Below are 12,941 nucleotides of genomic sequence, written 5' to 3'. Positions count from 1 at the left end.
CCATTCCCAACGTCTACGTTTAGACGTCAGGAATGGTCCACTAACCCTCAACGTCAATGTTCATGGCATCAGGGAATGAGATATTATTATTTTGTTTTTAAGTACTCTTGACACCATGCTAACACACGTTAGGGATGATGTCAACCATTCCTAACGCCATAAGTGAAACGTCAAGAATGGTCCACTGACCCCCGACGTCAATGTTCATGGCGTCGAAAAAAGAGATATTATTTTTTTTTAATTACTCCTGATGCATGCTAGCACAAGTCGAAGATGGTGTCAACCATTCCCGACGTCATAAGTGAAATGTCAAGAATGGTCAACTGACCCCCAATGTCATTGTTCATGGCATCGGGGAAAGAGATATTATTATTTTATTTTTAATTATTCGTGACGTCATGCTAACACACGTCGGGGATGATGCAACCGTTCCTAATGCCATAAGTGAAACGTTGGGAATGGAGGACACTTTTCTTGACATTGTACTTTAGGACGTCGAGAATAGGTGGATCTTCCGATGTTCATGAAGTGCGTTAGAAAATTCCCTACATATTTGAGTTTGAGACCGAGAGAGAGAGAGAGATCGTCGTCCACCCATCGCCATCTACTATGTTTGCTGTCGCCACTCCCTCTGTCTTTGTCTCTTTCACAACCTCTTGGTTGGAAGTAATTCAAAGTTTAAAATCTGAAATATGAACCTCTTTGAATTTTTTCTTAATTTTCTTTTCTATCATTGAGTTTCTAGTTTTATTCTAACTCTCCCAATATTTCTTCTTGAATTTTGTTTTTGTTATATTCAACAGTTTGAAATGTGTTGTAATCACTCTTTATGTTCTTGGCAACAATGGTGAGCTGAGAAAGTAAAGTATGATTTTATTTTTGTTGTTGTTTACTTATTGCTTAGCGTGTTTTCGTGGTTTGAGATTTTGCATATGTTCGTTTGCACACAGCAGTTGCAAAAGAGGAGGAAGTTGAAAAAGATGATGAAATGGATAGTTACCCAAGCATGAAGATGATGATGATGGGAAGGTATTTTTTTTTAAAAAAAAATAGAGGATATCCCAATGCTATACACGTCTGATACACATACTATCCTTTGATACATCTGATACTTCTTGATACATCTGATACAATTGATGCACCTGATACACTTTGATACACTTGATACATTTTGATACACATCTGAAACATCTTGATACACATTATAATAGTCCTCATTACACTTGATTCTTCTTGATACACTTGATATCTCTTAGACTTTGATACACTTGATTAGTTTGATACACTTAATTAGACTTCACTTATAAGTTTGATACACCACTAATAAATGTGTTGTGCTTCATTGGTACACTCGAAAAATTTGATACGTTTGATACACTATACGCACTATAGATACACTTAATAATATTCACTAATACATTTGATTGATTAAATACAAACTTGATATGCTTGAAGTCCTACTTATACACTTGATATACTATTGATATACACTTGCAAACTTGATTCATATACTTGATAATGATTCATTTTACTGATATGGTTTAAGAATATATTGTTGATATACTTAATAGTAATACACTGAGTTACATCATTCATATACTTAATAATACTATAATAAACTGCATAAAATTTGAAGGAAGAAAAATCATGTAGTAAGTATATTAACCAATTAATACATATAATATAAGTATATCACAACATTGATATACAAAACTGAGACAAAGTAAAACCAAAATAAAATCAATGTAAAAAAATAAAATAAAATCATTTGGAATCAGATAAATACACATTGAATAAAGTTTTAAAATAACCACAAATTAATGTAAATTACTCTTATCCCATTATATTTCATATTGCAATCATTGTACTATTGATCTTCTAAAATCAAGATTAAGATAAAAAAAAATAAATAATTTTTCTTGTATAAAAATAAATAGATAATTAGAACCTTAAAAAGTGAGAGCATAAATAAATAATGAGTAAGATATTAAAAAGAGAAAGGAGAAATAAGTTATTGAAGGATAGTTTATGAATAATAACAAATTTAAGATGAAGAGTATTTTTATAAGTGAAAATTTTACCATATTTGTAAAATTCTAAAAAATGTGTTATATTTGCTATATCATATTCTCAAAATGTTACCCTATGCAATTTTTCAAATGGACGCTTGCAAAAATGGTAAAATAAGTTATAATAATTAAGTCCATATCACACACATTTTATTATTTGCGAAAATGACAAAAATAAAGTCCAGCTCACACATCAAGAAGTAAAATGTCATAAATGCCCTAGTTACTAATATACGTTTGATACACCTTATACACGCCTGATACACCTTATACAAGCCTGATACACCTAATACTTCATGATACACCTAATACTTCTTGATACACATAATACTTCTTGATACACCCGATACATTTGATTGATACACTTGATGCACCTGGTACTCTTTGATACACTCGATACCGAAACATACTAATATATGTTTGATACACCTGATACACTGCATATACATTTAGTATTATTCACTTATACAATTGATTGATTAAATACAATTGATATGCTTGAAATCCTACTTATACACTTGATATACTATTGATATACACTTGTAAATTCGATTCATATACTTGATAATGATACACTAAGTTACATTATTCATATACTTAATAATACTCTAATGAACTGCATAAAATTTTAAAAAATGAAAATCACGTAGTAAGTATATTAACCAACTAATAGATATAATATAAGTATATCACAACCCTGACACACGAAACTGAGACAAAGTAAAACAAAAAAATTAATGTAAAAAAATAAAATAAAATCATTTGGAATCAAATTCAACTCAAAATACACATCGAAAAAAGTAAAAAAAAAAAAAAAACACAAATGAAGTTAGGATTACTCAAATCAACAACCATTATATTATATTATTCATATTACAATTATTGTACTATTTGATATTTTAAAATTAAGATTAAGACAAAAAAAATAAATAATTTTTCTAGTATAAGAATAATTAAATAATTAGGGCCTTAAAAAGTGGAAGCATAGATAAATAATGAGCCGGATATTAAAAAAAGAAGATAAATAAGTTAATGAAGTGTAATTTAGGAATAATAAAATATTAAAAAGAGGAAGATAAATAAGTTATAGAAGAGTAGTTTAGGAATAATATCAAACTTAAGATGGAGAAGTGAATTGTTTATCATATTTGTAAAATTTTAAAACAATGCTATAATTGCTATATCATATTCTCAAAATACTATCTTATGCAATTTTCCGACCCAGACGTCGCGAAAGGATTATGCGACGCCGGCGTCGCAAAAACTTTCTGCAACCTTTGGGTCGCAAAAGCCTTATGTGATGTCTACGTCGTCGAAGCCTTCCGCGACGTTTGCATCGCAAATGCCTTTCGCGACATCTGCGCCACAAAAGTCGCCCGCGATGTATTAAGACTGTACGTGGGGAATCGACGTATTAGGATTGTGCGCGGGAAAATATTCGCTGCGTTGCAGAAAGTATCCCTGACGGACGTTTTGCGACGTTGTTGTCGACGTCGTGTGCGGCGTCGCGGTAGCTTTTCGCGATGTTGTTTTGGGTTTTCGACGACATTGGTGTGCGTTGGGGAAGAGCGGGTTTATTGTAGTGTCAGCTAATTGCATGTAAAATGAGTTCTCTCTCTAGACTTACTTGTGTTTTACTTTTTCCCTTTCCTTTTGGTGTAGATCTTTGATTACAAAAGATTGAAGAGTTCTCAGGGCCTTTCTTCTCGTTTCTTTCTTTGCTGTAATTTCTGGTTTTTACTTTGTCGTTTCTTTGAATGATGGTGAGATGAAGAGAAGATGAAGAAAGGAAGATGAACACACAACGTTTTAAAGTGGTTTGGCAAATGCCTACGTCTGTTGTGCTTTTGGGAGCAAAGTATTATTTATTTTTTGTTTTTGATGTGTATGAAATATCAAAGTGATACATGATATTTATAGACTTTCTTGTGTACCTTAGTTAACTTTAATTAGACAAAGAAGTTAAAACTATCGAATGTAGTCATATGTCTTTTACAATAAAAGAATAAGTGTTTTGATAAGTGTTTTCCACTGCCATAAAACAAAACATAGCCACAATTTGAATTTGAAGTGAGTAAAAAATTAAGAACAGGGACAATTGATTTAGCAACACATGCATAGGTCCTAATAATGTTGAATCAATGCCACAAGGAGTCCAATGGCATTGAGATGCGAAGTGTTGGATCTTCCATGGATGCCAACAATCTTCAACCCAGCAGTTGGGAATGAAAAATTGGTTCCATCTTCATTCCCAAATGGCCCATAACTAGTTTTACTGGTTTCAAAAGTCAAGGATCGGATCACAATGGTACCCAGTTCAGATTTGTAGTAGCCATGAATCGAAACTAGATACTCATTTGGAAATTCAAAAACAACCTACGAAAGATTAAGATTAAGAGTCTGTTTAGGTTAACTTTGTAAATGTTTAAAAAATCAATAATTATTCAATAATAACAAAAGTTAACCTGGGATGGAGAACCTTCGTCTCCACCATGTTTGTGAGACCAAACAAAATGCCCATTCTCATCCACGTATTCCATTTGGATAGAAACAATCCGATGTTCATCATTATGAATCAACAACTGTTTGATTGCTTGAAAACTCTCACTCCATGGTTCCCCATCTTCCCCACCATATTCTCCTAAACTAAAAGGCTCATTAATTTCAACTTCAGTCATTTCAAATTTATGTTGAGCAGGTTGCACCGACTGGGAAGAGGAAATTGGTTGTACATAGATTCCAATTGCATCAAGAAACCAACCAGAACTCCCATGGAATCCAACGATCTTCGCCTCCATGATTGGGAACGAATATTTGGTTCCTTCGTCCATCCCAAATGGTCCGTAAGTTTTTATATTACTTTCCAGAGTTAGCGATCGAATCACTGTGGTTGGAGTTAGAACTCTCTTCTCCATCATGTGTCCTATGTCACTGTAGTAGCCATGGATTGAAATCAGGTACTCGTTTGGATAATTTAAAACAACCTGCAATTTATCACTCGACTCCAATAAAATGAATAGATATTATTTAGAAGTACTGGAGATAGAATAATTTGGGGATTGTTGTGTTGTAACCTCAGAAGTGGAACCCTTGTTTCCACCATGCTTGGGCTTCCAAATTGATTCACCATTATTGTCATACTCGATATTGACTGAGTAGATACATTTGTCATGAGTAATCACGATCTGTCTGATGGTGGAATGAGCTCCGTCATCCCAACGACGCGGAGCCTCTTCGCAGCCTCGTATCCCAAACTTCACCACCACCACCTCATCTTCCTGCACCAACGGAAAGCTAAATCAGAGACCCCCGAGGACAGAACAAGAGCTAATGTATATTTACCATTTTTTTAGATCAGGCACTGCAAAGTAACTTCGATTGTGAGAAAGGATAAGAAAGTATAAGGTTGAGATTGAGAGAGATTTTCGTGAGACTAATAAATTGGTTTGATTGTGATGTAAATCAAACAGGGCAACAATGTGGTAGAGAAATTAGTTTTGATTAAGGGATAGATACAAGGGCTGAATACCTAAATGACCAAATTTAATGTTCTCACACAATTAGCAAAAGAATTATAATAAAAGAATGGTAAGAAATGACAAATTTGACTAAATATTTATTAAAATATAATAAAATTTTGTTATATTTTAAAAATATTTTAGTTTACTTTTTATATTTGAAAATGTTTCATTATAAAATTGAAAAAAATAAAAAAACTAAAGGACTAGCAAAATCAAAGGTGTATTTGGGATAAATAGCCGAATTTAATTTAAATTGATAAAATAACAAAATCGAAATATATGAAAAAGAAAAAGAAACTACTGCACAATGTCTTAAATGCCTTTAATCTTTTAATCTAGTGAAAAAACTAGCATCTTAAATACAATTACTCCAAAAATCACAAATATCTCAAAATTGACTCAAACTTCCAAGAAAAACATATATTTACTAATTTTTCTCTATCATCCCAATCAAATCAATTAAAACTTATCAAAATCTTAATTTTCCCCCAAAATGTGAAATTCATCTCAAAACTTCAAATTTAAAACAGAATTTGGACAGTCATTTCATATTTTCTTTAACTCGTGCACAAAAGAACATTATCATACATTATATCAAACCCTTCAAATCCTTAGTTCACAGATTTCAAACCCTTTAAGCATTCAAACGTTCAGCGAAAGGAGGTTCACCGATATTCTTTAAACCTGTAATGATTCCAACTTCGTCCTCTCTAGGAATGATTCTAGTTTCCAACTTCGTCCTCTTCAAACTCTTCGTACATTGCCGCAAGGTAGGGAAGTATTCAGGTTTTTCTTCTTGTGGAGAGGCTTCTTCATCAAAACGATTTCTACAGTTTCGTCCTCTACAAAAAAAATATTTGTTTTCCTCATTCTTCTTCCGTTCGCTTGAGTTCCTGATATTTAGTAAAATTGATGTTTGATAACATCCATTGAAAAACAAGAGTTAGAATAATAAAAACAAAAAACATGAATAATGATATTTCAAAGTATTATAAAAAAATACATATTTTTGAAATATTTTTTAAAGATAGATATAAATAACATACATTTTAAAAAAACAAACCTATTCTGCATATACATTTTGATATATATTTTTTATTTGTTTTTTAAAAATAGATATAACTACCAAAATAAACATTCTAAAATAAAAAAATAATAATATTAATGAACATATTATGCATACCAAATTTGGGTTGAATTGTCAGAATCTAATCTAAAATAGATGTTATGTATTTACTTAACAATTTAATTTTAAATTGTTATTAAAAATATATATTATGTATTATTTAGTTATAAATTACCAAAATTGTTAATAAATGGTTTATGATATAAACAAATCGAGAATATGGAAGATATATTTGTCATTATTATAGGAGAAGTTGCAACAATCTCATTCACAAAAAAAAGTTCTAGATTAAGTTAGGATTTACTAAAGTTGGTTATTTATAAAATACACTATTATTTCTCAAATACGTCATATCTTGCCTCAGGTTGGATCCATTAAAATACATTGTACTTTGAATCTACGAATTATCTTATACTGAGGGACAAATTTGAGATTTTAATACAATTAAACCATGTCCATGACAAGTCATTCTCGGAACTACACTATATTTTTTAGTACTATACGAAAACTACACTGCAATTAGGAGCATATCCCAACTTATTCCAGATAATGAGGATGTATTTAACAATGTTAAATTTCAACACATTGCTTAGGTACCAACGTATAATCTTCGTGTTCGAAATAATCAATATGTTAGATTTACAATAATTGAAGGCACAAATAGAAAAAAGACAAAGACTCCGTAAGTCAACTATGGTTACAAACTATACATAATGTATGTTGACCCTAAATGATAATATATGACATGATTTTTTGATTTTGACAACCTGAATGCATATCTAATTTGAATAGAACGGTACTTAAATTTAATATGAATAACATACAATAGAGTATAATTTGCAAAGTCAATATACTTAGGTCATAAGCCCTCATTTCATTCTGTTGGAATTTATGTCGCGTAGTTTGTAGTTTAAAATTATATTATATTCAATAAAGTTGTTATTGAGGACTTATCGGTGAAAATAGAATATTATAATCTTGAATCCAATAAACTAGGACCCCGGGTTATGTAGTAGCCTTGAACTTTAATTTATGTAGAGACATAAATGTGGATCAAGTTTGAGTATATAGCCCAAACGATCTATAGTGTATGAATAAGGTTGGGTGCCTAGAAAGAGGAGGATCTTTGGTGAATTGTGGTGAGTGATTGTCACACCCCAAATCGTATTGGGACAATAATGCCAAATTAGTAGGAATATGATGCGAGTTTGTTACAATCTTGGAATTTTCTTATCACAAAATTTTATTCTCTAACTCCTTATACTATCCACAAAACTCAACACGCAACAGTGATCAACCTAAACGCCAAGTATAATAAATACCTAACAAAACGTATACTTTATTAATAACAGGCGTTTGATACATAATTATATCACTTTGACCAAATAACCAATGCTTAATTATTTCCAAAACGTCCGGAGTCATCTCGCATAAACCTTTCTTTATGCTTTACAAACACATTTATAACATAAAAATTTTACATAAACACACATTAGTTAATGGTTATTCCTTTCGCCAAGGATCTTGAATCATTCTTTACACTTGGTCTCATTACATCGCGTTTGACTATTGTATCAACAGTATTTGAGAACATACAAATTTACTCTCGTTGCTCAAGTCGCTATGCTTTATACGCTACTTTCAACGCATAAGCCAGCTTCTTATATATCACCATGTAGTCCGAACACCCCATGGTGGTCTTGACTCTTTATGTGCAAATAAAAATTAGCATCATCTCAAGGAATCAACTAATGGTTTGAAAACCATTTCATAGAATTGAAATCGTAATCATTAAATCAAGCTTTAACATTATAAATTATGCTTGAACACATATAAACTTTTTATAGAAATCTATTTTTGAAACACTTTCTCATTTGAAATCATCTTTCAAAATAGTAAAGCAGAGTCACGAAACTTTTAAGAAGAAAATCACTCACCCCACATTAACAAAAATCCTCATCTTCCTTATCTTCTCCTAGGGCCTTCTCACAGAACAAATCGTCGTACTTAACATTTTGTTTTTCTTCTTCTCACCAAAGTAAAATAGCAGCATTTTAGCTCATTTTTTTAATAAAATCTTTTTTGTGCTAACTTAATGACCAAGTCTTTTATTTATAGAGTCCTTAAACTATCTTAGTCATGCTTAAACTCTTCTCCCTTTGCTAACTGCTGCTTAAAACTTTACACGTGTAAATTTAATACTCAATCGCCCATGCTTTAACTTTTTAATCTTACACGTTAACTCTTATCAAATCAGATTTGACATTTTTTTTTTGTCAGACCTTACTTCTCATCTAACCCCATATAGTAAATAACTTTAATCACTGAACACTTCTGGTGTGGTTATATTTTTACTACAAGAAATCTTTCTCGCGAACTAACCAACTTTTATTCGCTTAGAACATTTTTCGCGAACTTAAATTTCAAGGCTTCATCACAGACTTCTTCATCACGAAACCTTGGGTTCTTATCGCGAAGATTTGATTCAAACTTCAGTTTGTTCAAAATGTTGGAAGTTCTAAGTCTACCTCAAAACCTTTAGACACCATCCTCGTTAAAGGTAAGCTAATTAGATTTATTGGGTTATGTGCAAGGTTTTGTTTCGTTTCTTTCTTTCATTTCCTCATATTTTGCTTTGATGTTGTTATAACTCTTGGTTTAACGATATAATGGTTCACTGGCTGTCTAACAAAAAAAAATTCCTCTTATGTCATGCACATGTTTCTTTATCAAATTCTTCGTGGCATTGCATATTGTCATTCTCATAGAGTTTTTCACCGAGATCTAAAACCCCAAAATCCACTGATTGATCGTCGTACCAATGCCCTGAAGCTTGTTGACTTTGGACTGGCAAGAGCATTAGGTATTCTTGTTAGAACATTCACGCATGAGGTATGAATATAGACACTGAATGATAATCTCTTCAGTTTTTTTACTGTGAATTTATTACATAGCATGATTGTTTAATGGAATATTAAATCTCTGATTGGAGAGTAATTTCAATGATTTCTTTCATATCATTCTTTTATAGATCTGCAAGGACAAAGGTGAAGTTGAAGTTTGGTTTCTTGGCTTTAAGAATTTAATTTCTCCAAGACCACATCATGGATGTTCTAGGAATGATTTTTCTCTGCCTTGGCTACAACTTCCAGTTCTTTGTAGTGGTTCTATTATGTATTTTAATGTTTTTTTTACTTCTTGTTTAATGGTCATTCTGTTATGCAACATCTTTGTTGACTTCTTGTTTAATGGTCATTTTGTTATATGTATTTTAATGTTATGCCTTTTGCGTACTCTAAATGTAGAAGTTCTGTGTTTTCTTCCACATGATCACTTTAAGCAAAGGATTGAATGGTGGAATTTGCACACTTTCAACTGGAGGTCTTGCATTGGGAATGGCAGAGTTATCAGTTCTTGTAGGAGAATGGAAAGAGGAATATGGGAAGAGGTTACTAGTATCTTTATTATATATCTGTTTTCCTTTTCTTTATGATCGCCAATTTAATAATTTTGAAGTTCACAAATTAACATAAACTTACATGTACGTTGTAAGTATATTATTCATGATCGGGAGATGAAGGAGAGATATGTTTAATGAATGTCCCTACAAATTTTTTGGGCAACTTACTAGACATTGATTCAACCGCCACCACTTGAAGATCGGAGTACACTTGGTTCAAGCACAATGAAACTTGGACGAGTGGATTAGAATCTAAAACAGTATTCAGGCCTTTCACAATTGGATTATGTAATTTTTTGGTAAGTTTATCAAGTAGTACTCATTTGTGTGAATTTCTTTTATTAGTTTAAGTTGTTTATAATTAGTTTTTTTTTTATGTCTATTGAATTGTTACTTAGGTGGAATAAAATGCTTGGATTCTCTTGTGATTTGTAAAGTGAAGGTTATATGTTTTGTTTTATTGAATTTGATTCTAAAATAGATTATATAAAGTGTTTCTTGTTCTTCTGACTTTCTATTTGGTCTTTGTTTAATTTTTTCTACATCAATATAACCGCCCACTCATACCTGACTTTTAGAATTTCTATTCCTCATTTTAAAATTCCTCCATATTGGTTAGCTTGTTCAATTATTTTGGTCATCTATGTTTATTTTTAAATTTCATAACACCTCTTATTTACTAGTATTATGGTTCAATAATGATTTTTTTATTATTCCCCCAAGGATTATGAGCTTTTGTTTAGTGTTTGAGTAATAGTTCAAGTGTCTTAGTTCCTCTTTAGTTGGTTAGTTTTCAACAACTTCACTATTGTCAATAGTCTCTAGCCATTTAGTGGAGGTTTTGTTTGTAGTTTCACTTTGGATCTCACCGGTTAATTGTGAGATTCGAGATGTTTTATTAGTTCATGCTTTTATGTTTTATGTTTTGATGCAAATGGAAGTTGCCAGTGGATTGAGTCTTTATCAGATTCCATTTGGGTTTCACAAGATGACGTTGGCTAAGGAGTTTGAGGATTGTAATTTCAAGTTTGTTGTGGTCATGGTACTGTTGTTTGAACTTTATTAGTAAACCATGTTTATAAGAAATTATTCCTCTTGCCAGGCTTATGTTGTTTTCATGACCATCCTTTGTTTAACCATATTTGTACTTTGTAATTTGACTTTTTACATCTTTGACATTGATTAACTACAAAGATGAGGAACTGATTATGATACTTTCTGGGTCTAATTTACACTTAATTTTCAATCACAGGGGTCATCAAGATCTCATATTCTTGGAGTTCTCACCTCACTGTTCGCTCACCATCAATCTCCCTTACGGCATTCTCTCATAGCAGTCATCAATATATATTCGATGATAGTGAGTCAAAACACAAAGGTAATCTTTACTCTTCCCGCTCTTTCGTTTCCCTCACCGTCATTCTCTGTGTTTCTTTTCTTTCTTTTGTATATTTTGTATATTTTTGCACTTTTCTTTGACTCGATGGAACAGGTAAGTGATGATTTTTTGGATTTCAATTGCTCGTCTTTCTGTTTCGTTTTTTCATTATTGAGCTTAAATTTTTATGTAGTTTTCTTTTAGGCTGTAAAATCAATTTGTATTGTAATGGCTGCTAATCAAATGCTATATAGAATACCAAAAAGGATAAAACATTTCTAGTTAAGTACCTACCACCCCCATGCTTTTTTGTGTGTAAATTTGAGCTGATTTCTTAGGAAATATTTTCGTAACTATTAGTTTTCCCCCTAATTTTCCTTCTAATAGCAACTGCCTTAGATTGATTTTGATTATGGTAGCATGATCATAGATATGGTTTGATTATTGGTGATAGAGGCTTCATGAAGGTTCTTGTTAAGATTTTCTTTTCTTTTACCTGTCCTATAAACAAAGAATGTATAGGTTGCATTCATGATGGTCTTATGGAGCTGATGTTTTACAATTTGAATTATTGTTCACTGATGTTTCTTGTTGCTTAAATTTGATTGTTTATGATGAATGTCAACTTATCTTGATGTCTTTCACAAGGAGCAATCAACAAATGAATGATTGCAACAGAAGAAAATTCTTGCGAATACAATTAGTCAGGCTCTTATCTTTGTGACAAGATCTTGAAGTTGGTCATTTGTGGAGCTTATTGCTCTCTTAATGTTTGTTTTTCTGTTTTTTTTTTTTTGCAAAGGATGATCAATGTAATAGTTAAAGCTTCTCACTTTCTTTGTGTTTGGAGCAAGTTGTATAGGTAAATGTACACAATATTAAGATTTCATTTCGTATATAAACAAGTAAAAGAGAAATATTATAGTTTCTAAAATATTGTTGACATAACGTCCATTTTTAACTATTTAACATCATAAAAAAATGGACAATAATACAAAAAATTAATAAAAATGAACCTAGAAACAAGGTTTTAATGTCGTTTTAAAAATGACATTAAATGTCTCTTTGATGGTTTATAACCGACATTAAAGTTCTCATTAATGTCGGTTTTAAAACGACATCAAAGGCCAAACACAGATAGCTATTATCGGTTGTTATCAATGACAACTACTTTCAGTGATAACTTGTCATTATTACGAGTATTTTTTTTTTCATTTTTCTTAAATTGAAAGCTATCTTGATAGCAATTGATAGTTGTTATACGTTATTATCACTAATAGATGCTATCAATGATAACTTTTAATTTGAGAAATATATTATCAGTTGATATTCAGTGATAACTTTTATTAATTTGATCTCTTTTCTCTGTCCATTTATGTTATAGTTG

The 12,941-nt window shown here is 31.4% G+C and overlaps 1 protein-coding gene and 1 long non-coding RNA gene across 3 annotated transcripts; one reads left to right on the top strand and one right to left on the bottom strand.

The window, feature by feature from the left end:
* Nucleotides 1-4,018: 4,018 nt before the first annotated feature.
* LOC101206796 (jacalin-related lectin 3) lies at nucleotides 4,019-5,569 on the bottom strand. 2 transcript variants are annotated; one of them, XM_004147832.3, is made up of 4 exons: nucleotides 5,412-5,569; nucleotides 5,144-5,347; nucleotides 4,535-5,053; nucleotides 4,019-4,445 (listed from the first exon to the last, which is right to left on the bottom strand). In XM_004147832.3, the coding sequence occupies exons 1-4, from the start codon at nucleotides 5,412-5,414 to the stop codon at nucleotides 4,194-4,196; spliced, it is 978 nt and encodes a 325-aa protein (XP_004147880.1). In that variant the 5' UTR covers nucleotides 5,415-5,569; the 3' UTR covers nucleotides 4,019-4,193. The 2 variants fall into 2 exon arrangements, with proteins under 2 accessions (XP_004147880.1, XP_011652422.2); XM_011654120.2 differs by lacking the exon at nucleotides 5,412-5,569 and having other exon boundaries at nucleotides 4,535-5,000; nucleotides 5,144-5,405.
* A 3,636-nt stretch (nucleotides 5,570-9,205) lies between these two features.
* LOC116402732 lies at nucleotides 9,206-12,488 on the top strand. Its single transcript, XR_004215309.1, has 3 exons — nucleotides 9,206-9,579; nucleotides 9,748-10,475; nucleotides 11,429-12,488. It is a non-coding gene; the product is annotated as an uncharacterized LOC116402732 (long non-coding RNA).
* Nucleotides 12,489-12,941: the final 453 nt, after the last annotated feature.

Source organism: Cucumis sativus, chromosome 3 (genome assembly GCF_000004075.3).
Source record: "Cucumis sativus cultivar 9930 chromosome 3, Cucumber_9930_V3, whole genome shotgun sequence".
NCBI classification, from domain to species: Eukaryota; Viridiplantae; Streptophyta; class Magnoliopsida; order Cucurbitales; family Cucurbitaceae; genus Cucumis; species Cucumis sativus.
This window is presented reverse-complemented; position numbering and strand designations above follow the sequence as displayed.